Source organism: Chlamydotis macqueenii, chromosome 15, assembly GCF_036417535.1.
Source record: "Chlamydotis macqueenii isolate bChlMac1 chromosome 15, bChlMac1.mat, whole genome shotgun sequence".
Lineage (NCBI taxonomy): Eukaryota > Metazoa > Chordata > Aves > Otidiformes > Otididae > Chlamydotis > Chlamydotis macqueenii.
The window spans coordinates 3,600,208-3,627,435 of NC_141570.1; the positions used below are offsets into that span (position 1 = coordinate 3,600,208).

Below are 27,228 nucleotides of genomic sequence, written 5' to 3' on the forward strand. Positions count from 1 at the left end.
CTGCTTGGTAAGAAGATAATGGGTTGAAATAACCAAAGTCCATTTAGAGATAAGAAATCATCCTGCAGTTCTTTGGAGAAGGGATTATAACCACTCAGGATTTACAAGCCTTACAAGATGGTCAGCTGCAACACCTTAAAATACAGATTTGCTATGTTTGATAAATATTCAAAATACAGTCCATCCTCACCAGCCACTCCACTTATTTTCTGTATAAAACACAGGCTTGGAAAACTTACAACAAATCCTCCATTATCTTAGTCACAAATTTTAAAAATTGGGTCCTTTCATATTTTACATATAGGTCAGATCACCTCTAACAATCAATGCAATAATGAAGACTTTGCAAATTTAAAGTTGACTAAAATATTACAAGAGGAGGCGTGGAAAGATTGCTCCCCTCCTTCGCTTTTCTTCCTAACACATTTTTGAATGAGACTAAAGAACCGCACTCTACAGCAACAGCCTTTCAAAAGTGGCCGCTATGCCCATCATTCTTCAATGAGACTCCTGTGGAGGGGGCAGAGGAATGGTGTACGCATTTACAAAAACGCTACCTGTTCTTTGTGGCAGTTTCATCTTTCCCTCTTTACAGCAAAAGAAGATACTCGCTCTCCTTGGGCAGCTAGATTCTGCTTCTACTGAGGAAAAAATGTCAGCGACAGCAGCTATTCCAAGGGATAGCAGTTCCTTATTCCAAAGGTTTTATTCAGCTCTTCTGTTGACAAGTATTATCTTCGAAAATAGAGGGGGAAAATTCAGAGTAATCACCAATATAGTATATAATTTTTAAAAAGCTACTAAAATTCCTCTTTTAATAAAAAAAAAAAAAGAGGAGAAAATAACACTGATAGACAAGCACATCCAAAGAAGTTACAAAAAAAAATATACATAGAAAAAACCAAAGGTTTTGGTCTAGCTGTACTGCTCTGAGAAAACACAGTAGACCTTGAATCCTCTTTAATTGATCATTAAATTAGTGAAACTGATCTTTAAAAAGGCAAAGAAACAGATTCTGTACTGCACTGGATATCACACACCTTATGTAGCTCATATTATGATTTCCCACTTTTCCTTCCCAAGGTTAAGTAAATTACCATTGACTATGTATGTCTGGGTTGTTTTTTTTAATATATATACACATATTAAAAAAAAATCTAATTAAAGTCCAAATCCACAGCAGTTATATTCTGTGCAATGAAATAAAGTATTAAACCCTCAAAACGCAAATTTATGCTTTAAAAAGTTAAGATTTGGAAACCTATTCATGTTGGTCAAAAAAAAAAAATCTCTGAGCTGTACTCAACCACAACACCACAAAAAAAAAGAAATAAATAAGTATTCTTACAGGCTTCTAAACACATCACACAGTTCTGGACTCTCATGATAGGAGATAAAAGTTCAACAGGAGCCTTCCATGAGACACTGGGATTGAAATGAGAAATAAACTTTAAAACTATTTACAACAGTTATTTGCATTTTTAGTAAAACAATACAGATGAAGTCACCGTGTGATTAACACCAATACAACGGAACAGTGACTGCTCCCTGTACCAGTAATTAATAACTGAACGTTGAGTGACTGAACCACCCAAGTGACATTTTAATTCTTTTATAGTTATGATAATAGCGTGGAGAAGAAGAAAGCTTTACCAAAAGTAACTACTAAACTAGCCTTTACATTCATTTTTGGACTTTTTTTTTAATTAAGTACCTACAGATACACATACATCTACACATAAAATACCAGTTCCGCATGAGGCACTGCCTGACAGACGAGGCAGAACAGCACAAAAAGTTTAACGAAGCACAGGCTTAAGAAAGAACCAACCACACATTCCAAATAGAGACTGCCAGCAGAACTAATAAAATTAACACTTTGTTTGTTGATCATACAGGAATTACAATTACAGTTTTATTGCTCTGCATTTCGTTCAAATACACCCCAGTGTACCTTGGCACAAATCTACCCTTCAAAAATCAACGCAGTAATTAGTGCATTGAGTAGTATTTCCATAATTTCTCCTAAGAAATTATTAACAGACATTTGATACTATGAGCAGTGCTTTTGAGGGACATAAGAGTACACTAATTTGGTTTTCCAATTAAAAAAAATGTTAGCATTTCCAATCGGCTTCCCATTATCCAATATAATGCGGCTTCACAATTCCCTCTGAAAACAAGGAATCGTCGTCGAATCAATTTTAAAATGCTACTACAGCATGAAAGTGACAGGTTCTGGTTTTTCAGACTGAGAAAAAAATTATTCTGTTAAGTGGTTTCAAATTTGAATTTCAGCACATGCATGCAGCAATGGAGAAAGTTATCAGTTACGTTTAACATGCAACTACACAGACTTTGCACAGAATTTAAGCATTTAAAAGAAAGACAAAAAGCAAGAAGGTCCCTCCGTCTGAAAAAGCTGTGTTCATGCAAACGGGGAGGCAAAGTCTACACAACAATTGCTGCTGACATTATAACGTCCTTTGGGGAAATGAAACTTGGCCACCAGCGTCTGCGCCAAGGCCTCACGTTAGCAATCTTGTAAAAGAGAGCACATTGCTGGGATGGACAGAATCGGCTATAGCACCAAAAACCACGGGCAGAACGAAGCCAAAAACCGTATTTCACCTTTGAGGTACAGAGGGATAGTTACACCTGAACAGCACTCTGGCTCGTTTTACGCTGCTCGAGCAGCTCGTCTCTAGAGTTACTTCCCTGGTGCATCCCCACTGCTTGCGGCAGGGGTTTCCTGATCCGTCCCTATTACAACACTCTCTTCCCCGTCATCTCCCCACCCAAACCAAGAAGCTTTGCTTCCAACTCTTCTACCTTCCTTCACTTTGTATTAGATGTTCTAGAGGCTTCCGTCTCTCATTATTTTCTGTTTACTTACTTTCCACACAGAATCTGACAAGGATTTGTTTTGTTATTGTGCTATACGGTAATATTTTTTATCAAGTGGATATAAAGTGAAGACTGAATTGCAGAGAAGCCTGAACAAGCCAAAGAACAGATGGCACAGGTTCTCCGTGTCTTGCCTTCCCTTCTGAATTTCAGTTCTCTTCCCAAATCAACATGGATGGTCTGCTGGTATCCACAGCTTCCTCTTAATAGGGAATCCATCTGATGCAATCTCAAAAGTTACCACAGTGCATTCCAAGAGGGAAACATCATCAAAAGGTAGGACTCCACAAGCTCTGCCCCAAAGCTGCAAATGACTGAGGTCTGAAGTTAATCAGTTCAAGCAAGTAGATAAGCTTAATGCTTCTTATCTCCCAACTGAACAATTGAATTTGGGAGGGGGGAACAGCTGCTTTGGACTTGAAGTTCTGAAACTGCAGTTTCACTGGGAAAGAGAAAACTAGGGTATTTATTATTTGCTTTCCTTGTTCTTTCCCATACCACAGGAACATTAACAGTTTTCAGAAACTCTTAATTATTTATTGCTCCCAACATACTAACAAATATTCTCTGGCAGATGAGGCGTACTGTTTGGTATGCTCTTCCATTGATCTAACTGGCTCCTGTTTCCAAAACTAAGATAGACCTATCAACACTCTCTGCTGGTCAGGGCATTAGCTGGTGTGTTAACAGCTCATTAAAGCTCCAGACCCCTCACCAAAGTCAGCATAATAGCAGAAGTTTGCTCATGCTTGGCATTGCTAAAAAAAAATAAATTAATAATAATAATTTGTATTTGCTATTAAAAATAACCACACTGCAATCTGAACTTTGGCTATAACAGAAAACTAATCTTCTAATTTGTTCTAAACAAATCTCTGTTCCATAGAAATGGTACCAGTAACAAATTCAACATTTATAATGCGCATGGCAAGACAGATTCAGCCTCAATCTATCGTTTACTCAGACGTCGTTAGAGACCAGAAATACAGCAGAGAACTCAACCTTTCTCTCGTCAGCTCCAGAGAGCTGTGCAGGCTACCCCAGCAAGCAGGGTAAAGTTGTCTGAGCTTCTAAAGCCCCCGTGTACAAACGAAAGGCATCCACACAGACCACAGAATTGGGATGGGGGTGACAACGGAGAACACGGGAACGAGGGAGAACGTGAATTACTAAGTCCTCTACCTGAGCGAAAACCAGAACTGTCTTGGCACACTCCACTTGAAAAAACAGTTAAGAGCTTGAAGCAAAACCAGAGGATTCTTGAGGACAGTATTACAACTCACAGAGTAGAGCAAAAGTATTACAGGAAATCCCATACAGATTTCGAGTTCTGATCTCTTGCTTTGCTCTATGGTTATAAGCATGTGCAGTGTTTTGCGGACAAATACACGGTCTTGACACTTTACAGCGGGATTAAAAAAGGATTTGAGAGTACCACCTCAGCCCTGCTTGAAAGTATCTCAAGTTGCTTAAAAGCTACCTCTGCCAAGCAAAGAGGTGGTTCACTCAGGTCTGTCAGAAGTTCTTCCCAGTTCCTGTTTTCAAGATACTGTTTCTGATAATCTGGTGGTGCAAATGAAAAGTAGGGAAGGCTGCATGACAGACAATTTGGGTGATACTAGAGCAAGCTTTCCTACACATTTTTGCCTGGATCTTGACATACGGAAACACATTTGTAATAACCTAACTTCTATGGCAACTTCTTTTACAAAATAAGAGAGGATAAAGTCATTGGTGACACAATGCCTAGCCATTGGATGTTACGGTATTTATGCTGGAAATACACTGGGAAAAAGCGTATTAGCAAGTTAATATCAGACTAAATAATCAGTAAATCTCACTTCCCTAGTAATCAAATATCATCTTGCACAAAATGTAGGTTTTTTTCAGAAGCTATGCATTAAGTAACTTGCATTTTTCTACAGCAAGTATATGATGGCAAATGTTCTGGGGTACCTCACATCCTATACCAAAAAGCCACCAATTCTCCTCTTCGGAGCTCTACATCATCCCAGAGTCAGAACAGCTACCAGTTTGTAGGTTATAGCCATAAGTTCCAGGAGTAGGATACTTATCCTTGGACATTTACCGAGTGGCATAGAATAAAAATTCCAAAGTGAGGTAAAATTAGAACAACCTAACCTAGCTGAAGTGGCTGTAACTAAACCAAACAGCATCTTACAGGCCAGCGCCTAGATACGCTGGCCATTAGCAAACAAGAGTGCACAAAGTTTCTGGTTTTTTGGAAAGATTGCAAGGACACAGATGGCAGGAGAAGTTCCAGCTCTTCAGAATCAAGCCAATCTAGTCATTAGCACACGTTCTTGAAGAAAACATAGAACTTCCACAACAGTTAGCTATTGCAAAGAACATAACCAAAGCAGCAAGGGGGACCCCGTTTAATTCCTTTAATTCCCCTCACCCTACCTTAGAAACCTTCCTTCCTTTTTAACCTGAACACAAAACAGAACTTCCCTAGAAGCAAAACCAGAAAAATTAGCCACGATCAGTTCACCTACCTCTTCACCAGTGCTCAGGAGGAATGCATTTCACTGTATAACGGTTTTCCTCCCTGAAGTCAGAACAGTCATTAAAAGGGGGAGGGGGGGGCTGATTGCACTAGTTCTACAGCATCTGGCTATGCAATAAGACTCTTGAAATAATTTTCTCTAGTGTAGCATATAGCCAACAAATCTGGCAAGAAGCAATTTTAAGCATGTGTTGCTGTGACAGCAATGAATTATCACCCCAGTCTGCAGCAAGATTAACACTTACAACCTTGGCATGAAGAGCACTCTGCTCAGATAGCGTGTCAAGAGTAGTGCTCCATGATCGGACTCGAAAGGGTGGCTCACGTTAAGAAATTAAGAGCGCAGAAATGCAGACATTTGCCTGAACTGTAAACAAACAGATAATTTCTAAGGAAAAAGGTAGTGTACAGCCAAAGAAGCAGGAACACCAAGGGAAGCTCAAGGTATAGAAGAAAAAAAAACCCCAGCCATTGAAAACAAGGTACCACCTACGATGGAGGATGTACTCTGAAGAAGAGTTGCAGAACAGAAACAAAAATGAGGAAACAGTCCACCAGATTTCTTGTGCTTAACACAGAAACATTGAAGTATCCAGTCAAACCAACCTGACATGAAATAAGCCACTCTAAAAGCTAGGGGCAAATTGCAGAAAAAAGCAATCACCAAGCCCAGCTTAGGACGTTACTCATGCCAAGTTACGGAGTTTGTCAAATCTTGTGTTTCACAACACTATATGACATTCTCTGCAAGTTAAGGGCAGATTCAAAACCAGCTTTGGCCTCTCTGGAAGTTCAGAGATGACATTACATCAAAACCAACTCTACTAAGAGTTCTGTTTGGCAGGCATGATTATCCCTTCTACTTTTCCAGCTAACTGACCACAAGAAGAAGAAACCTGAAAACAAAGCTCCGTACCACAAGTTTCTTAAAACAAAATCTGCAAAGGGAAGTAAGGAAAGTCATGAAGTTGAAAAAAAACACAGTGGAATCTCCTTCTTGCTCAAACACTTACCATACTTAGACCTTCTTTCGTGTTGCAGAATTGACAGGACTACAAAGCATGACTTCTGCTCTTTGATCTGGTTTGCTAGAAATTTTTCTATAAATGCAGTTCGGAGATTCCACCAATCATCAGATTCACCTCTAGCGCAACTTTATTTTGCTTGACGAACCAGAAGAAATGTGTAATATTAATGCTGATAGAACTGATTTCATAGAGTATGCGTCCTACTTCCAAGATTTTAACTTGAAGGAAATACTTTAAGAAGTTAAGCAGCATGAGTTGAACAGATGACGTTAAGGGATTCAGCACTGAAGAATGTCAGGACAAAAGGATTTCATCTCTTTAAAAAAATAAAATAAAATAAAATAAAATCTAATTTATGAACTACTAGTAGTAGATGGATATAAAAGTATGCTAAAGTGACAGGAACAGTCTAGCGGGCATCATGATCAGCATGGTTTTACACAGATCACAGCTTCTGCATGACAAAAGGAAAATGTAACAATTTCCTTGAAAAGCTTTATTTCAAACTCATACCTGTAAGTAGACATAACATACCTCCAAACTCAAATATGACAGCATGAGAGAGAATTAAAAAAAACAATGTGTTAAGAATTTTGTAAGGAAGTGATTACAATTAATCTGCTATCTTCCTAGGAAATTAGCTCCAATTCCCCAAGATCAGAAGCTTCCCCAAGTAAAAAGGCAGTTAAAACATTGTCTAGCAGAGAGGAGTAAGCACTGAGTTGAAGCAGATCCTGTAACCTAAGTCAGTGTGGAAAAATCTACTTTGTAAAGAAATTAGGGAAGTGCATCTAAAGCTTTTTAATACTGCCTTGTAATGATGAAATGAATGCTGGAAACGTATTGGCTGTGAAGACCAACCTTCATCCAAGAGGCACAGCTCAGCGTGAAGTGTCTGCAGACCGGACTCCAGTCTTCTGGGGCAGAGTACCTTCACTTAAGCCCCACTGGACTGCTCTGCAACATTAATTAATTAATCCTGTTCATAGAGATCACACTTACTGCTGCCATCTATGGTTGATCACTCAGGAAAACAAAACACAAATCAAATCAATCCTAACAAAAACACCCAACTCCTGCAAAATTACAAGGGAGCTGAAGTACAAAGTTCTGGTTTTAATTCCCCTAGAGTAGCTTGTAAATAATTTCTCACCACACTTTCATTCCTAGTACTTCATTACTTTGAGCTGGCAAACCTTTCACGATAGACATAGCCTTAAGTCACTTGTCTTTGCTAGCAAAGACAAAATTATGACTCCCAATCTACATCAGGTCCTACAGAATCACAAAAATAGCAGCATTCTGGCTTCAAGAGCAAAGACAGATACTATTTAGGTTGGAATACGATAGCCACCACTTTCTGTGGTCTATTCTCCTTCTATTTCACTCCTCCAGCAGATAATCATTGGAGCAAGGAAGCTCCAAGGCACATCCTTCCTTGCCTATTCCCACTAGTAGCCATACAGTTCTGGACATTGACGGGTTTTTTTTTTGTCTCAAAGAAAGCAAATTGTTCTTCTGAGAAGGGCCTTTTTACATACTATCATATTGAGTTTATTAGCTTATTCAGATCAGACACTTGAAATATCTGACCAAAACAGGCTTACATGCTTCAGTTGGGTTTTTTCCCCAGCTACAGTTCAGCACGTTCGGTTATATCAACTATCTGTGCAGCAAATGCCAGCAGAGTAAAATCCAGGCTTGACAGCTATTTTGGGCTGCTGGATTAGAAGTGTTAGCTGCATTAATGGGGCAATGAGAACAAAGTCTTCTGTGGCAAAAGAGCGATGAAACACCAGGTAAGCTGGTGTACCTCAGCTCCTCTAGAAAACGTCTGCTGTTTGAGCAGCCATAAGGTAATACGATTCTTCAAGGAGTTTCACCAATTTACTGTCCTCATCTCCACAAGATGGAAATTCTCAAACGCATGGTTTTTGTGGGGTACATCTTCTGCAGATGAGGCTATTCTGCTGCGGCTGGAAGAGTACTCTGACCCAGCTTGTTCTTGAATACAAACAAGGCCACAGGGCTGAGGTGGACCAGCAGGCCTGAATATACTGCAGTAACACCACAGATTTCACTGGTATTCTAAGAAATAAATTTCTTTCAGTAAAAACTATAAAGTCAGCTCACCAAACGAAGGAATAAAATTTCTGATATCTTTCATTTTGAGTATGTTTAAAGTTGTCATTCTCAGGCAGTAAAATGGAAGAGTTTGGGGGTTTGTTTTGTTTTAAAAAAAAAAATAGATAAATAAAAGAAAACCATCAGCATTAACAAGCTTTTTCTTGTCTGGATATCTTACAGATAACAGCAGTTTTCAGTAGTCAGGAAAAAACCAGAACAACACATCAAGAAACACCACTCTTGCTCAATATTAACATAATTTTTTTTCAATTTGATTATCTGTACAAGATACGGAACTTAATGTTTCAGATACAGTACAGAAGCATAAAACTAGGAAAAAGGAGATGCTAACACACACAAAATGTATCAAAAGCTGACTCCTGTACTACGCATCTCCTCAAAAGGAGACGCCCCAGCCTCCCTAGCCCAGTCCTTTCCAGGGCTGTACCAGTACAAGAGTAACTGGGTACCAGCACAACCACGTGCCCGAGGATGCCGTGACAGAGCTGCAGAGCCAGCACCTGCCCTCGACCCTAGGAAGCACGTTAGGGTGTTACTGGAGTGCCGCTGCTCTGCTGCTGTCTCCATCTGGCACACCAGTCCCGCAGGGCTACAGCCAGCTGGCGCAGCTCGGAACAGCCTTGGGGCTGCTCTAGACTTACACAAGGGAGCAGGCCAGAGGAAAATCAGGACCATAAAGAGCTAATTTACAAACCCATTATCCCATCAGCCTCAACTATATATGGCGTGAGCATGATCTAGGCACATGCCCTGTGACCAGATGCTTTAAACCACCACCACCACAAAAAAAAAGTTACAACATCTTAAAAGTTTGATTATAAAAGACAGAAATATTAACTTAGAGACAGGCTTGTTTCAAGAGGGAAACAAGGGGCTCATAATTTGATTACTTAGAAGAAAACACTATTCATTTCATTAAATTAAATGTAATGTGAAAAGTGGATTTTCTGTAATAGCTGATCACAGACTACAGGCATTCTACACTCCCCGGTTCATTTATTTTTCACACGGAAACTGGAGTAGAAGCAAATTATTTGCATACAGGAATAAGCAAACATAAGACAAGTTTCACGCATCAGGCTCAACACACGCTAGCACATCTTGCAGTACTTCCAGCAGCACGTACAGACACACAACGGGAGCAGTAACAGGTCTACCTTCACGGAACCCTTCCAATTAGCCACACTTTACAGAAACCATTAGTAGATGGAGAGTATTCAAACACAGTCAGTCTGTTAGTGGCAAACCCCAGAGGGAGACAGCAGTTGCACGCTGGTAGCAGTTACTCAAACCGGCTTTTGCAGCCTCCAAGCATCACCACTCAGGTCCTCTGCCATCACCCAGGCACTCCTCCCCTCCAGCTACCAACGCTACCGCTGTTTGTTCAACCCTACGTTGACACATAACATAGAGCCAATTCAGGTGAAATATTATTAAGAGGAGGAAAAAAAAAAAAAACAACACAATCTTCTTCATCCTTATCTGCTCTTCCTGGTTCACAGCACAACTGCACCAACACGATGCAGCAAATGGTATGACAGCAAGAGCCTGCAGCCAAGAGCTGGTAATTCCTTAGACTGCTAAGGAGAGACACGCATACACCCACAGTCCAAGAGCTGGATTTTGTGTTCCTCACTCATCTTCAGTGACAATGCACAGAAAGATCCAAATTTCACATCTCTTGCTCTGGTAAATCAAATTTTGCCCTGTCTCATACCTGAATGGCATTTTTGTCATCCAAATCATTTTCCAATTCCATCACACATTTGTGTTGCACTCGTACTGACATACATAGCTAGTTTTAAAATTTTAATTCAAGCTTTTAACATTTTTCAGATTTGCTAACTCACCTTTTCCTCCTTAAAGTCATTTTCTTGTGTTCTTTTTTCCTCACTGCTTAAAACAACTTCTCTGCAAAACAGCTTCAACCTACAGACACAACATGCTTACAGAATTAAATTGCTTGCTTTATAAAGAACTGCTGTAATAAAGTAATTCTTCAGGTTACCACTGAAGAATTTTCTGGTTTTCTACAGTCAGACTTTTGCAATATGCAGCCTAAGACAGACAAAAAAACCCACCTCCTACTGCCTGAAATCCTTTGATAAGGGCCTGAAAATTGGCATTCCAATTATGAGATGTCCCTGTGACCTCAGACATACCAGGATCAACCTCTCAAGTTTCCATTTGTAAAATACTTAACCACATGGACGAACAAAAGATTTACTTGGCATCTTAAAGCAACTTCTCTAATGCTCCACGTGTATTTTTCATTTTTAACCTTGGCACTATTTCACAGATAGACAGTGATATAGTCCATATAATTATGAACTCTGGAGCCAGTCCATTGCACTTTGTGATTGAGTTCCCTTCAATCAGCAAACAAGCGGTTGACAGTAACTCTTCTGCACGTGCAAGTCTGAATCAATTCTGATAACTGAAACGATGCAGAATAATTATAACCAGATGCAGAAAAAAATGAATTTACTGGGGCAGCACTAGAAGTTAAAACATCAAGAAAAGTTATAAGAAGCAGAATTACTACGTGACAAGGAGATACATCACTAAGGGTAGTAACATAAAATTACGCTACACAAAGTATAAGATAATTTCATTAGGGAACAGCCTCATAATGAGAAAAGAGAGCCTTGTTCCTCTTCATGCACATAAATGCAATAACTCCTGAAACTATTTTCACTACCTTCCTCATTCTGTTCTCCACATCACTCTTAAGATCATCCCACAAGCAAAAACACAAAATGTAGTCACAAAGACCAGAGAACTGCGTGTTAACCATTCAGATGAACAAATCCAAGAGTTCACAAGCATCCTTCCCCAAAAGCTAAGAGAGCATGACAAGTCAGCAACGTACAGAAAACAAGAGCATTTCACCCTGGTTATGAGCTGCCAAGCAGGACAGCAATCCAGTTTAAGAAGAAAATCGTGCAGTAATACAAAGATAATGAAGCACAGCAAAGAAAAACATAAAACCTTAAGATAAATTTTGCAGTTGTCACTGGAGAGCACAGGGTCACAAAACCTCACCTAACATAAACGAGGTACTGAAATCAGTCAGCTATCTCAGCTGTCTTCGCTTATGAAGTCACCATACATCTGCTGTGCAATAAATCTTACCTTTATTTACCAAGTATATTCTAAAGAATGTCCCTTAAAATCTGACTTGCATGCAATAAATAACAAGCCTGAATGCGCAGGACAGAAGTCCGAACTATAATTAGACAAACTTCACGAAATAAGATTAGGTGGTTTGAATACACCAAGAGGCGAAAATCCATCTTATTTTTTTATCTTTTAAATAAAACCGTAAGTTACAGGGCAAGGGGGAAGGCAAAAATAAAGGTTATAGCTGTTTTCTCTCCTTGTGCTAACATACACTGAAGTAATAGAATTCAAGGCTGTAGTTTCTGCAAAACAAAAGCCCTTTACAAACAGAAGCAAGCCATACATGTAAAAGCTCTGGCAGTCAATTCAGTAAGATGAATCCAAAGTTAAATCCTATTTTAAAAAGTCTACTTGGATGCATAAACTTCTGAATGACAAGTGAAGCAATCACCCCAAATGGAACTCAGTGTCACATCCGTGTTTGACACACCATCAGCTCCATCATTTCACTACACAAAGCACTACAGGGTCTTCCATGTGTTTAGACAAAAATAAAGTTATTACTAATCTTGTAATTTTTACTTTTTGGATCTATAAATACTACTTTTTAGAATATAGAGAGATGAAAACAACTTGGCTTGACAGGCTAGGGCAAGAATTGCATCACAGAACTCCAGATTAAGATGCTAATGCAAAAGAAGAGATATTCTAATAATCTCTTACCTGAAATGTAGATTAATAATCTCTACAATTTAATTATACATAAATACAACTAACTGAATTTATGAATCGTTTTATTTCTATATTTAACGTGTATGTGCAGGAGAGCTCAGCTGTGTGTGCAAACCAACTGTCCCACTGCAAAAACGGCATGGTGTAAGAACAAGACCATGCAAGCGTAGCTAAACCTAGGTTCTCTTTCCAGAGTTACTACTAAGGCAGGATCACACTTAGTGAGCTCCTTCTCCCTACCACTTTAAAGGAGGATACTGAATATATCTGAAAGGTTTAATGTCAGAATTTGTTACCAGACATCAGAACTTCCACTGGCACCAATGTTTACACCAAGACGACACTACATTAAGTGTGTTGAAAAAGACTTTTGTTATCACATCTATTTTTTTTTTTTTAGTTTCACCTTGTCTGATACTCAATTTTTTAATTCAATGACAAATTTAGTACAAGTACACTGCAAGACCTTCACAGAAATATTTCTCAGGGATGTGCTGACATCACCAGCGGTACTATGGAAAAGGTAGACAAGAAGAGCCACGTCCATTTCAAGCTCCATTAAACACAGGCAAAGAAGGAGAAGAGGGGAAAAAGTTATCTTTACCAACTTGGAAAAGCAGCAGAGACAAAAAAAAAAATATATATATATTAGTTTTACATATAACTGAGAGGTTTTAAAAAAGCCTTGAGTAACATTCTATGGAAGTAGAGAATTGCAAAAAAGTCAAGCATTTGCTGTGTTTCACACACAAAAGAACGTGACAAGACAGACGCTTACTGTTAATCAGTTACCAACTGATAAAGTGAATCTCAGGTTACTTTGAGTCGACGGGTGTCCGGTAACAGTTCACTTTACTGATTGTCAAATAGGTACTGAAATAGATAAAACGAGGGTTTTTTTTCTAAAATGAGAGATATCAACATTGTGGAAGCTGTCCTGCCACTAAAGTGAACCACAGATCATTCTGGAGTTGCTATGCAAGCCGCATGTGTTCTGAACCAAACAGAAAGCAGGTTAATTTTGCAGTGAGTCACTCCTTACAACATCGATTGTATTACTAGCTAATGCAGCACAATTCCTATCTTGAATTAAGCAGAGTGTACCTAAAGGACTGCCAAATCAATATGTAAAAGAATACAACTACCAAGACAGAGCTTTCATCCAGTCAGAACAGATCTATCAGCTTCTAGAACTGCTTCTGCTAAGAAACGGTTCCCAGTTCAGGCCTCTCGGATAACATATGGCTCTCCCTACGCTCCAGCACTGCTTGCTGACAACACAGTCCAGGATAACATAATAAACTGTAATGTCATCATAGCATTTCACTCACTTAGCTCCGTTGCCCATGGGTTAACAAGAGATTGGAGATGGCTGCTCTAGGCAGCTCCTTCTGTCCAAGTCTAGAAAGCCTCTAACAACAATGGCTCTTCGCATGGTTAAAAATAAATTAAAAAAAAAAAATACAGTTCTAGTAAATCCAGCAAAATGCAGAGAGGTCACCTTCAGATTGCCTTCCTTGTGATGGCACTGTAACTGAGATATAAGCAAGAGTACGTATGTATCTCCTCACCTTAGATGCTGCCACGTGCTGCAGAGACGTTATAAATACTTGGAGAACCATGGGAATACAAGAATTTAAAAACCCAAACCCAACCTTTTCAGGTAGCTATCAGCCAAATGAAATGGAAAGGTATTGCTGATTAAAAAAAAAACAAACAAACAAAAAAACCAAAACAAAACAAAACAAAAGCTCTACATCTACCAGGAAAAAGACATGAAGAAACCACAGTTCCAAGTCAATCACACATAAACAGGATAAACTATGGCCGCTAGGTTTAATGTGAGAAACAGAAGCTTTGAAATAGAGTTAATTTTTTTCTGGTTTAAAACAAATCAGTCACCACAGCCACCACTGGGAATCAAACTAACATCAGCAACAGCATTTGTTACGAAGCAGGATCCCCAGAGAACGTCCCAAAGGAAAACATACGTTTGTTCAGACTCAAGTAGTTTTAAGTCAGGAGAAGGGGAGCCAGCAATTCACAAGCAGGCAGCTTCCCCTCTCAGTCAGCAGCATCTACCCGTTGATTTGTTACTCCAGTTACTAAGACAGAAAATCCTCAAATGAAAGGAGAGTAGAAGGTTTGGAACTGATTTGCAACTCTGGTTTCATGTCAACGCTACAGATTAAGGCCTGAAACAAAAAAATGGGGATATCAGCTAACCTTTGTTTGGGGTTTAAAGCTTTGGTGGCTTAAAATAAAGCTCAAGAGTCCAACAAATCAAACAAAGCCATTCCGCTCTGCCCACCTTCACATTACTAGTGTCATTCTACTCTGAAAGCTTTTGACATTCTCAACATCACGCAAGTAAGATCGTGGACTGCAGACAAAATTAAAGAGATGCTACAACTGCTCCTGGCAAGCAGCTTGGCTATTAGCAAACCTTGACTACTGATAAGACTACAGAGAAAAAAAAAAAGTCTTCCTGCCCAGCATATCCCTGTATTTTTCCTTTGTTAGCTTGTGGAGATCCATCTTCTTTCTTTGCAACACAAAACAAATAAAAGTATGGGGAACACTGCTTTTATGGTACTTATTTGTCTCTCCATTCATACTAAAAAAAAAAAAAAAAGAGAAGGAAATGGTTCCAATACAACTACTATTTATGAGTCAGCTTCAATGACAGAGATCTATGTCACCTTTAAATCAGGTGAGTGCTGACCCGAGAGAGAGATATGAGCAAGTGTTTGGGTAAGCCCTGACGGCCCACATCCCGCAACTCAGGAACTGCTATTCACCACCTTTGAGTTGCTGCAAGACTAATTCCTAACCTTTGGCCCAGAAACCAACCATTTATTTACAAAACACAGTACAGGATACAAAATAGGGATTAACACCACTAGGAAGAGGAAGGCCTTGTATTATACTCTTCTTCAGCATCAGAGACATAAGCTCAGCGGAGAGTTCTCAATCTGCCTTGTCCCACATATGCAAGGCTCCACTGTGCATGGAGCTAAAAATCTCTTGTCTGGATACCTCTCACACCAGCGGCCGTGTCTTCACACCAAGAGGAAAGAGAACATTACCTTCAGCAGGTCTAAAGACCTTTTTACTCCTTAGAGGTTAAGAACTAAGGAAGACTGTTCAGGTATGAAACTGGAGACCTCCTGAACAATGAAGCTTGCAGTTGATTTTGACACTTCTTACAGGCTTTCAGGGAGAAGGTAGTCCCCACAACACACGGCAAAGAAGAACATCCTTCCCGAGTGAATGAGACAGCTCACATAGGCAGCCAAAGCGGAGCACGCAGCTGAAAAAGAGACATGCTTCTTGAATCCTGGACTCCTCTTTCACATTCTCCACAGGATTTGTAATCCAGAAGTTTGGTGCATATGCTAAAAACGTTAAAGAAAAACAAGCTAAGATTTCCTCAGTTTAAGCAATCAAAACACCGAGCCTGAGAAGGCGGCACAGCCTAGTAAGATTCCTTGCCCATCTGTTATGGTACAAAGCAAATTGCCTAAGCAACACCTCCCTGTTCCTGGACAGGTATACGAGGCAAGGCTGCAAGGGAGAAAGCAAGTGAGCAAGCATGCCTCAACAGGCATTCGATGAGAAGTTCCACCATTAGCGTACCCTGTGACTGCAAGGTCATTTTAGCAAGAACTTAACACATTAATTTAGACTGTGAACCACAATATTTGCTACCAAAAACATGACACAGCATTGATTTGCTAAGATATTACTAAGCTTTTTCTACTTTGAAAGTTAGGAAATGAACCAAAGTCATTTCAGTTTTAAGTACCTATGAATCAATCATCTGTCAAATCTTAGAAGGAATGAAGGACTGAGATTGCAAGTACACTGGGAGAAGGATACCTGTGGAAAGGTCATCACCTTTAAAAGAAAACGTTTCTTCATATCTGAAAGCATCAATCAGTCCTGAGGGACCATGTAAAGAGAGAATAATGGAAAAAACAACAGAAGCTCTCAAACAGGAAGAAATATGCTAGAACGCACCCGCTGTCAGTGGCAGTGTACAACCCCTGACAGGCAATTATTCTTTGATCTATGGGCAGAAGCACAGAACAAACATTCTGAAATTCCAGATAGGACCTTGTGCATATCATGACTGTGGTCAGGACGAGCAGTTCACTTTCATCATCGCAAACCTTTTCAGAGCAGTAATAAGAACCATTCAGAACAATAAAGACAGTTTTCCTCCAAAGTGTACAGTTCAGTAAGACAGAATTCAGTTGTAAATTCAGCTGCCCTTCAAGGATTGAATCCATTACTTACCAACTCCAAGACGCAAAGATGCATCTACAGGTCTAATTGCTCACTGATGAGGACCAAAAACTACATTCAGCACTGCAAAACAGATTTGTCTCATCTGTAATTCTAAAGGAACAAGGAAAGCATTTCTAGTCTCACCCTACAGAAAAATGGAAAAAGCTGACACGAAGGGCAGACACCGAGTCTTTTTAGCTTCCACAATTCCTGAATGGGAGGGAGTGGTGTCAAATTTAAGGACCTCTTATACAGTGTTATTTAATTAAGTGTGAGGTAATTTCCACATCAGAATATTCAAGGTAAAGTCCATGACCCGCAGAAACATGAGCTTTGCCATCAGCTTATTAAACAGATTCTAACTATCACAAATTAAAAATCAAGAGTTACAGGTCAAAGTCCTAAAGCCAAGATGGTGGACCCTAATTTTGTGTCACTTCACATACAACTTAAGCCCTAAAATCCAGTTCCAATCACAATTCTTACAATTTCATGAGCCATTCTTCGGACTTCTTCCTCTACCCCTTTTCCTGTTCCGCTCTTCAAACAGTGTGACAGACAGGTTTGGTCTTCGCTTGGGCTTTACTAGCAGCAACACATTCACACCATGGCAAAGCCTTTGCCTGGAACAGCACATACCACCGCTGCTGCACTTCGCTACTTTGGCCAAGATGCAGCGAGGTGGGGCAAGCGACAGCCCCGCTCCTTCACGTAGACACAATGATGCACCATGACAACAGCTCAAATCCCGGTGTAGACAATGCTTCACAAGCAAACATACTGCTAAAGCCTTCACCACAATTGCAGTATTTACACAGATATATACGTAATTACCCCTCGCTTCTGACTGAGAATTCAAACACACGTTCAGAAGGCAGCTTTCCAACCGTAAACCGTGCTTTACAGCTACTCTATTCAAAACTCTGGGTGTAAAGCATAGTGAATCGAGAGCTGATGCTAATAAAAGCTTATTCGCAGAAGAGGTACCTATTAAAAACCAACAGCAAACTGCAAGCAGCGTTAAAATGGTCTTCTAAAGCATAATGCAGCAGGCAGTGCAAGTGAAGCAGGAGGAATGGACACTTTCTGCCCCCTGCAGTTCCCACTGCTATCTGGATTTTTAAGACAAGCCTTAGGATGGATACAGTACATTACCATTCTAGAAACCTAACAATTTGCATCTGGCTATCACCAGACAGCCAAGGCCTATTTAACAGCTAGGTTCATGTGACGAACAGTTAAACTGACCAACGCTCCCCGTCAGCAATCAAGTATGTATATCGAATGTTTTCTGTGATAAAGGAATTACGTGATTGTCCTTGATTTTGCGACAGAAAAAAAAAAAATACCACCTTTTACCAAACCTTTAATTTCACCTCGGAATTTTGATGAGGATTAAGAACCCTCACCAACTACCTCACGTAGTCTTAAGCAGAGAGCTAGGCTCCTAAAAATATATATATATACATACATAATTGTATATATACAATATTAAACAACAAAGGACTGTTTTCTAGGTATTGGACTATAAACATGCCTCCAAACAGAAGATATCGTTTATCAAATTTTACTTTTAAAACTGTAAGGCATACAAATGGACAGAGAATTTCAGTAAAGGAAAATTCCATGGAAGGTCTCGTGTCCATATGCAGGAGAGGCAAGTACCATAACTGTCGCTTACATACTTTCTTCAATCTTTATGAATACAGACTGGGAACCGAACCCCAGATTGAGCTGGCCAAAATGCTTCCCTGTTTGTATGTGGCCATGTACTCCCACATATTTCAGGTTGGCTGAATTCAGGAATCCAACTATTTTCAGACTGGCAACCTGCTTGAAAAAAGGAGGGGAGAAAAAAAAAAAAGGCATTTTTAGCATGTATTTGGAAAATTTATATTTGCCATGAGAGGGCAGATAATTTTGAAACAATCCTGTTCTGCTTTATGAGCCTGGCTGTGCAAAGAGGAAGCGAGAACAGATTGATTACAAGGGAATATTATTTATTTCCAGCTGTTATTTTTCTTTCAAGCAGTAATCAACATATCACTACCATTAGATTTCAGAAGAAAAAAAACCAAACTATTGCAGCACACAAATGGTATGCAGGTTAGAAAGGATGCTCTATATTAAAAAAGAAGAGTGGTAATTTTTCTAATGAAATTTATGAAATTTGATTTTCATTCTTCCACATAACACTTGATTTATATTTGTCTGAAACATCTTCTTAACTCATTTTTTTCTTCCGCACTACATGTATAATTTTACCTCCATTTAAGCTGTAAGTACCACGTATTATATACCAATTTGTATTTTGACACACTAAAGGCTAAATAAAACCAGACTTTGACTAGTATACTTTGTAATATTGACTTACAGGGGAGTACAAATACTGAAAACAAGTTTTGACTATACCTTGCTATCAAGCAACTAAATACATTTAAATTATGCTTCCTCTGAGATTCCACTTTTCCTCTTTAATTAAAAAACTGGAAAATTGGGATTGTCCTGAGAACAGAAACTGAACACAGAAAAACAGTTAGCCACCTCACCCTGCAGTCCATCTTTCATACTCTACCTCTATTACGAATAAGCTGAGCAGCTTAATGCAAAGCAACCGGGATCAGAAAGTTTTCAATGGGTTGCTCCAGCACAACACACAATCTGTGCTGTCCCAAAAAACAAGTTTTGCTACGTGTAGCTGTTGCGCTCCCCTCCTCACTCGTGAATGTGATGACTGACAGAAATCTGCCAAGTCACTTTGAAGTAAAAACGAGTTGATTCTAGAGAAAACAGTAATTAGTTGCATAGTTAAGAGAGAGAAGTCCTCCAGAAACAGGCACGTAGGGAGGTAATTTTAGAAGATAGGTGGGGAAACGTGCTCTTCCTCTTGCATTTTGCCTCCTTGACACGGATTTTTCCTGGTGTTTGCCTGCGCAGAGCACGCCCCAAGCACCAGCACACTCCCAGAGCAAACTCCCCTCTCCCCTTCCCTGTGCTCCACACTCAGTTCCTGTTCTCCCCCCGCGACTACAGCAGGGATCCCCTTTTCCAAGTGGATTATCACAACGAGCAGCTTGCTGGTTTGGGGGTTTTTTTTTGGGGGGAAGGAATAAAAATAAACAAACAGACGGCCCCAGCACGGCCGGGCCCCACAGCCCCGCTCCCAGCCATTGTGCCTCCCTGCTCTCCCCGGCTCCGGCCGGCCCCGCCGGCACAAAGCTCCGCCGCAGGCCGGACGTGCCCGTTGTCCCGGGCCTCCCCTCCCCCCGCCCCCCCCCCCCCGCCGCCGTATTCCGGGAAACCCTCGCTGCCTCCCGCACCTCCGGGAGCACGAGGAGGCGGCGGGCCGGGGCAGGTGGCACGGAGGGAGCCCCCGGGGCTGGTTCCTCCATCCCTGTGACCGGTCCCGCTGTAACCCCCACCCTCCCCGCCCCGGAGGCACCGACCGCTTCCTCCCTCCCACCCCCGCCCCAACGACCGCACGCCGGAGCCCGGGCCCCTTCCCTGCCGGCGGGGCGGCCACGGGGCTGGGGGGGAGGCTCGGGCCCACCTGACCCGTGGGGAAGGAGGGAGGGAGAGCGGGGGGGGGAAGCCGTCCCCTCCCCGCGCCCGCGGGCAGGCCGGGGCGGCGGAGTGCGTGTGAGCGGCGGGCGGGCCGGGGGAGGGAGGGAGGGAGGGGAAGGGACGGGAGCGCGCGTGGGGAAGGGAAGGGACAGGAGGGGAAGGGAAAGGGGGGGGCGGGGGGGGGGGGGTGGATGCGAGCCGCCCCCGGTACCTTGCGCTTCCTGGTCTCGGCCGAGCCGCTCCACACGAAGCACTGGTAAATGGCCCGCAGGTTCTGCTTCCAGTTCTCCACCTTGAAGCCGGTCACATGGCAGCACCCGGCCGCCGGCGGACTCATGTCAGACCCCCCCACATCAATCCGCCCGCAGACGGGCCGGGCCGGCGGGCAGCGAGCCGGCCCCTTCCACCGCTCCGCACCAACCGCACCGACACAGACGCGGGCACGGGAACGGGCCGGGGCGGCCGCGCGCCGCCGCCACCGCCCCCCCCACACCCCACCCCACCCCCCGCCGCGCACCCGCCCTCAGGGGCTCCGGCCCCTCACGCCGCCGCCCGCCGCGCGGCCTCCTCCTCCTCCTCCTCTCCCGCCGCCGCCGCCGCCCCCCCGGGGTTGCTGTGGGGGCGCGGGGAGCGGCTGGCACATAGAGCCGGGGCTCCGCGCCGCCACGGCCCCCCCGGCTCCGAACAAAGCGAGGAGACGGGCGGGCAGCGCGCGCTCCCCTCTCGCCCGCCCTCTCCCGCACACACAAAGATGGGGCTCTCGCAGGCGAGGAGGAGGAGGAGGCGGCGGCTGTTAGCGGCCGCTGCCGCCCCCGGAGTGGCCGCCGCTCCCTTCTTCTATCTCATAGAGGCCGCTGTGGAACGGGCGGGCGGAAAAAAAAAAAAAAAAAAAGGTGGGGGGGGTGGGGGGGGGGGCGCTGGCGGCGGCGACCCTGGCCGCGGTGTGAGCGAGCGTGTGTGGGGAAGGGGGCGAGTCTCCGCCCGCCGCCGCTCCGGCTCCCCCAGCCGGCCGCCCGCTCGGCTCTTGTCTCTTTAAACCGCCCCCCCGCCTCCTTCGCCGTCTCCTTCCTCCTCCTCCTCGCCCGCACCCCCCTCCCCCCCCCGCCCGCCGGGTGCAATGGTCCGAGCCGCTAACTCAACCTAGCCCGCCAGGCCCGGAGTGGGACAGACCAACGGGGAAGGGGCGGTAGGTGCGCCCCCTCTGCCCCGCCACCGTTGAGGGAGGGAGCCGGAGGGGGAAAGAGCGCGGCTATTGGTCTCTCCGACTGTCACTCCGCCGCGGAGGTGTCCTTCTCTAGCGTCTCATTGGTTTCTTTGCCTTTCTTCTCCCCCCTCCACCCTTCCTACCTAGCGTTTCCCCCTGCCGGAAAGGGGCGGGCAGGGCTCGACCGATTGACAGGACATCCGGCCAACGGAGAGAAAGGGCGGGGCCTGTGTGGCGAGTGTTGCGGCGGGACTGCTCGGAACGGCCGTCAGTCACACCCCGAGGCGCGAGGGCATTGGCGCTGGCCGGCTGAGGGGGCGGTCCCTCCCAGCAGCAGCCTGCGCTGTGGGGGCCGCGCTGCTGTCACATCCGCTGGTCCCGGCCGCCTCGCTGCTCCCTCGGTGATTTCCTGAGGGGAGAGGGGCGGCGGCGGCGGCCGGGCCGCTCCCCGGGGCAGGGCTCCCGCTGCCGGGGCAGGGCGGCTGCCTCCCCGCCTGTGCCCCTTGCGTGCTCGGCAGGGGTGGCTCAGCGGGCTCCGGTTAGGCCAGCCGGGTATTGCGGGACCAAAAACCCGCGGGAGAGGCAGGCCCTTCCCCCTCCCTGGCGTTGGCAGGTTCAGCAGGCCGAGTGCGGCTCTGTGGGGGCAGGCGGGGTGTGAGAGGCCTCGCCGGGCATCGGGATGGCTGGGGTCTGGGGAGCGGGTGCCCCGCAGCGCCGCGGCTGGCCCCCAGGCCCGTATATGGTCTCTCCTTACCGCCGCCTGCTCTCCTGGTGTCGCCACAGGGAAGAGACAAGAGCAGCCTAGAGCCAGACCCGGTATTATTTCAGCTTTTTCCGATAAATGGCTATACAAGGAAATTAGAAGACGATGGAAAAAAAAAAAAAAAAAACTGAGTCTGTACATAGCGCTGAGCTTGCGTGCCACACACGCTATAGGGTTACATAATGGTGGAGCGAGGCAGGAGGACGAGGATGGGAGTTTCGCCGTGATGTGTGAAAGGAGAGGCAGGAGGCTTTGCAGAGGCTGCGCTCTTACACAAGCCCTGCAAGGATGTGCAATAAGAAAGGTAGTGGTTGAGTACCACTGCGTTATTTTATCAATCCTTCTTTCAACACATGCTATTTACATTCTTTCTCAGGAGAGAGAAGACTTAACGTTTTAAGTCTGGCAGATTTTTGGAAGGTCCTGTCCAGTTCCGTGGCCTACTGCTGCAACTTGCAGAAAACAAAAAGACAATTGCAACTGTCACCTGCGGACGGAGCCACTTCTCATTTTCTTTAGAGGTGCTGCCATTTCAGAAAGAAAGCAGGGTATCTGATAGTGTAAGGGACATTTTTTCATGATTTGTGTGTAACCATAAGGTTTGGTGGCAAGGCAAGTAGGGAACATATGGCTAACAAAAGACCGGAGTTTATACCCTCAGACTGCAAAGCAGCAGCAGGCTGCTGTCCTGCCAGCGTAGCCGTGTGCTGTACGGGCGACCTCCTGTAACAGTAACACGGATCCTTCACTCGGCCTGGCTCGTACTGCCTGTTAGCCTCTCCGAAATCCCTCTTCCACGCAGTTTGGGGATTACAGCTCCAGCAATAAAACTAGAATTGGCCCACAGGAGAAAAAAAAAAAGATACCAAGAGACCTTTGCCTTCAGGAAAGGTCCTGATTACGCCGCTGTGTACACAGGCTGGTAGAGGTTGCTAGTTGCACTGCTAGAGGAGTTTTAGAAGATTACGTGTGAAATCTGGAGTGAGGCTGTACCCTCTCTTTGACCCTACGTAATCATTAGACCTGTAAGTCATCATAGCCAGCGTGCAACCTACGTCTCGTCTTGAAAAGGCAGCAAGAACTGGTGCTGCACACGCTTCCCACACGTTAACCCGTCCCCCTCAGAGACATCTTTACCCATCGCTCTGCAGCGCAGTGCTTCCAACCACAGGCACTGGAGCGTGGCAGCTCTGACACCGCCTGCGCACCCTAATGCATCGGAGAGACTCTGAGCCCTAACAGGACTTGTAAGCCCTCGCCCTCTCTGAGTGAGGAGATCCCTGCACGTGCGTGACCCTTCCTGATGTTAACAATAGTTTCATGACCCCAGTGTTGAGCATTTCCCACATCAAGGAATGGTTGGGTGTTGTACTAATATAGTCACTCCCCACAGTCTGAGTGGCTCTTTCATAAACATAAGAAACAGTATGGACCAATTAAGCTGTATTTTCTCCCATGCTTGGGACAAGCTCCCTGATGATACCCAGGTAGCTTCCTCTCTGCTTCCTTTGCACCGCTCATTACAACCCTTTCCTTGCAGGGCGCACCAAAAAGCCGAGGCTCAATAAACTACTTGCCTATCAATACCAATCTCTACCTGATGATCAGTAGGTTGTTTCCCTGAACTCTGCTGCTCTCAAAATCTCCCTCTCATTTTGTCCTAAGCTGTTTGGAGCAGGGACTTTTTTTTTTTTTTTTCCATTTGTCCAGGGAGGACTGGTGGGGGTTACTAAGTATTATAATGAGCGGTAATAACTGAGCTAAAGTGAAACCTTTTTAGATGTGAGAAGGCTCTCCTGGCGTTAAAAAACAGCCTCGTGGATTCGGTGATGATCCTTTTCCACTTCCACTACGACAATGTCAATATTCCTTACTGACTTCACTTGTAAGAGAATTGTACTCTAAATGCTGCACACTTGTCATTGCTTCACAAAGACAATACCAAAAACTTCTTAGCGTGCCATGATCAGACATGCTCTTTAATATCACTCTGATTTTAACACCAAACCTACAGCAGGCATATTCAAAAGTGTCTCACCTAAGAAATGTCATAAACAGTTTTTAATAACCTTGATCTTAAGATCTACCAGATCTTTAGCAATTGAAAACCCAGCAGAAATTATAGATCTTCTACTAATCAAACAACTCTTTTATCTTCTAAAAAAAAAAAAGTACATAAGTCATGATGGTGTTCTGACACCATCTGCTAAAATTAAGGAGGGAAATAACTAATAAAAATGAGTCCTCTTGGATCTTTCTCATCCAGATACAAAAGGGCCATCAAAGGAAGCTACCAATTACTTTTAATTCAGAAGCCAACCTTCATGCAGACTCTGCTCTCTGACAATCTGCCTTTTCTCTGTAGCCTTAAAATTAGCTAGTCATCCACACCCAGTTTCCGTCACGGTGAATCAAAACAGGACATCAGCTGTGATCATTAGGAAAGAAGGTATTTGTTGTAAAAGCGCATTGACTGGTAGAACTTCACAATATGTGATATTATCTCTGTGTCGTTATGTGTCTCTGTCATCCCAGAATGTCATCCCAGCAAAAGCAGTGTAAATTCCTCGCTTCCTAAATACGCCGCGAGAGCTCTGCTTTGTATGTGGCTGTAAAATGCAAAATAGCTTTCTAAAGAAAAGTTGCAAAACGTGCATGAGGCTACGTGCTGAGATGCCGAGGAGAGGCAAATCAAGTGATCTGTCAGAGAGCATGGATTTCAGCTTGGGAAACTAAAACTTCAAGGCCAAACATTCATTAATCGCACCCATAGCCTGCTTTGCCAATAGCAAAGGGCAGCAAGGTGCGGTGTCTTTGTTCCTACCACTTTCTTAGCCCACGTCACCACCAAAGGCATTCAATCTCTTCCTAGGTTCCCTGAGAAAAGATTCACCACCCTCTTCCTTTCTCATGACGGGCTTCCAGGGGGAATCTGGAAACTCGGTGCTAGACGTTGCTGCGAAAGCAGTATTCTTTAACTTGGCTTTCTCGTGGAGCCTGAGGCACCTCAGCTTCAGGATATGGCCCATGTAATTCATTATTAGCCAAGTGGAGTCAAGTTCCAACGGTCCAGGGAAGTTAAACGTTACCAGCATTTCGTTCAAGGTGGAGACAACTCAATGGGATGGGTGATTAACGTCCTGACAGCATCCAGTATTTATTCTCTGCGATCTGAGTATTTCCAGTTAAACAAAACCCCCGATATTCCTACAACCTAAATCCAAGCAGAGAGTTATTCTTATTCTGCAACAACCTACTGTTACTAATCTTGGGCTCTTCTCCATGGCTACCACATCAAAACAGGAGATAAAGATAAAAGAGAGAATTTCTGCCAAAGAAATTTAAGTCCATCTCTCTGAAAAAAAAAACCCAGGATACCAAAACCACAATACATATGTTCAATGCCCTGCAGATTCTGAAATTTTCACGGAGATCACTGTGCCACTCTTTCTTGCAGAGCCCTCGTGTTTACTCAGTGTAGAGTCTGGTGGTGTTTGTCCTGTGCAGAAATAACAAGAATTGTGAGTTTATAAACACAATTGTTTTCTTTTAAGAACACCTGCATTTGTTAGTGTTTCCATCTCAAAGAAGTATTTCCTTTGGAAAAACACTGATTTTTCTCTTTGGCCCATTCAAGAACAATTACACATTTAACTGTTCCTGCTCCCTGAGGTTTCATGGCCCACCACTTGAAGATCTCCTGAGCGTGTGAGAAGCATTCTTTGAGACACGAGGAACCCACATGCAGGACACCCATCCTCGACCACACCTGCTGTCATTTCCCAAAGGCAGGAATGTAGAAGCTTAAAGATCAACTCTTGGGGAACATTGCCAAGGAACAGACATTACCTTTCAAACTTAAAGTTCCCCCAAGGTTTTCCTGGCATTTATTCTCCACAAAGAGGAGCCTCTTTAAGCCAAAAATCCCATTTGAGATTCTTGTTGTCAAAGAACCGTTTTGGAACAAGAGTAAAAATCCACTCTAAAATAGTCTACAAAAGAATGGCTCTTGAGATTTTTTGAGGCCAGCTCCTGACTTGGGGAGCTTGAGGCAAGCTCTAGAAGGGGGCACTGTCACTAAACCCTTTGCTTTCCATCTTGTGAAGACACCAGAATCTTTCCTGCGAACGATAAATCTTCAGACTCTACAAACACTTCTTGGTTGTTCCAGTCCACGCAGCAAAGGTGACACAGCAGCACCGAGCAGCAGTTAAAAGAAAATAGGAGTGGAAAATAGTGACAACATTTTGTCACGCAGTAATTGTCAAATCAAGGCCCGTTCGGTACACACACAGACACAGCAGTTTACAAGTTTGCTGTAGTATAATTTACTCTTGGGCACAGCTTTGGAATGTTTCTAGAAGAAAACCTTTTGGTGCAGCAGAAAGCTTGGGAAAGGATTTGCCTCTGGGGACAGGAAACAGTTTCAGTCCCTCCTGTGTCTCTTGGAGGAATTTTTAATTTTAAAGCATTGATGATTATGCTAATTAGTGCTTACCCCCCAAACGACAATGGAATATAAATGTTGATAGTAGCTAAAACATACTGCAAATGTGCAGCAAATGCTGCCTCCAGAGAGTCATCTATGTTACGTGATAGCTCAGCTGGGAAGAAGCAGCATTCTCCACATGGAAAAGCGAAGTAACTGTTGCCTCGATCCATGTCATCCCAAGGTGGCACTTCTAGACTTTGCTGGATAGCCATGAATCAGTCGTTATTTTATCACTTGCATTAAAATGCCCTGAGAATTTAGTTCTGAGGTAAACGTGAACTTTTCCCTAGATCAGATGTATGAGGAACATCAAGGATCTAGCTAGGATTCCTCACATGAACTTGGATTACAAGTGAAGCTGACTTAAGGTTGAACCTACAAGAGGCTGAAGACCCTGGCTCCAAAAGTGGATTTAAAGGGGGCTATTCAGGAGCTTCCATTGTG

At 43.5% G+C, this 27,228-nt stretch overlaps 1 protein-coding gene and 1 long non-coding RNA gene across 3 annotated transcripts in view; both read right to left on the reverse strand.

Moving 5' to 3' along the window:
- Positions 1-20,787, reverse strand: part of USP22 (ubiquitin specific peptidase 22) — a 100,017-nt gene extending 79,230 nt beyond the window's left edge. For both annotated transcript variants that reach the window (XM_086759582.1, XM_086759581.1), the window contains exon 1: positions 20,537-20,787. In XM_086759582.1, coding sequence (XP_086615708.1) covers positions 20,537-20,662 — 126 coding nt within the window. In that variant the 5' untranslated portion in view covers positions 20,663-20,787. The remainder of the gene's footprint in view (positions 1-20,536) is intronic.
- Positions 14,288-15,017, reverse strand: LOC147598822 (uncharacterized). The gene is made up of 2 exons (XR_015260194.1): positions 14,780-15,017; positions 14,288-14,663 (listed from the first exon to the last, which is right to left on the reverse strand). It is a non-coding gene; the product is annotated as an uncharacterized LOC147598822 (long non-coding RNA).
- Positions 20,788-27,228: the final 6,441 nt, after the last annotated feature.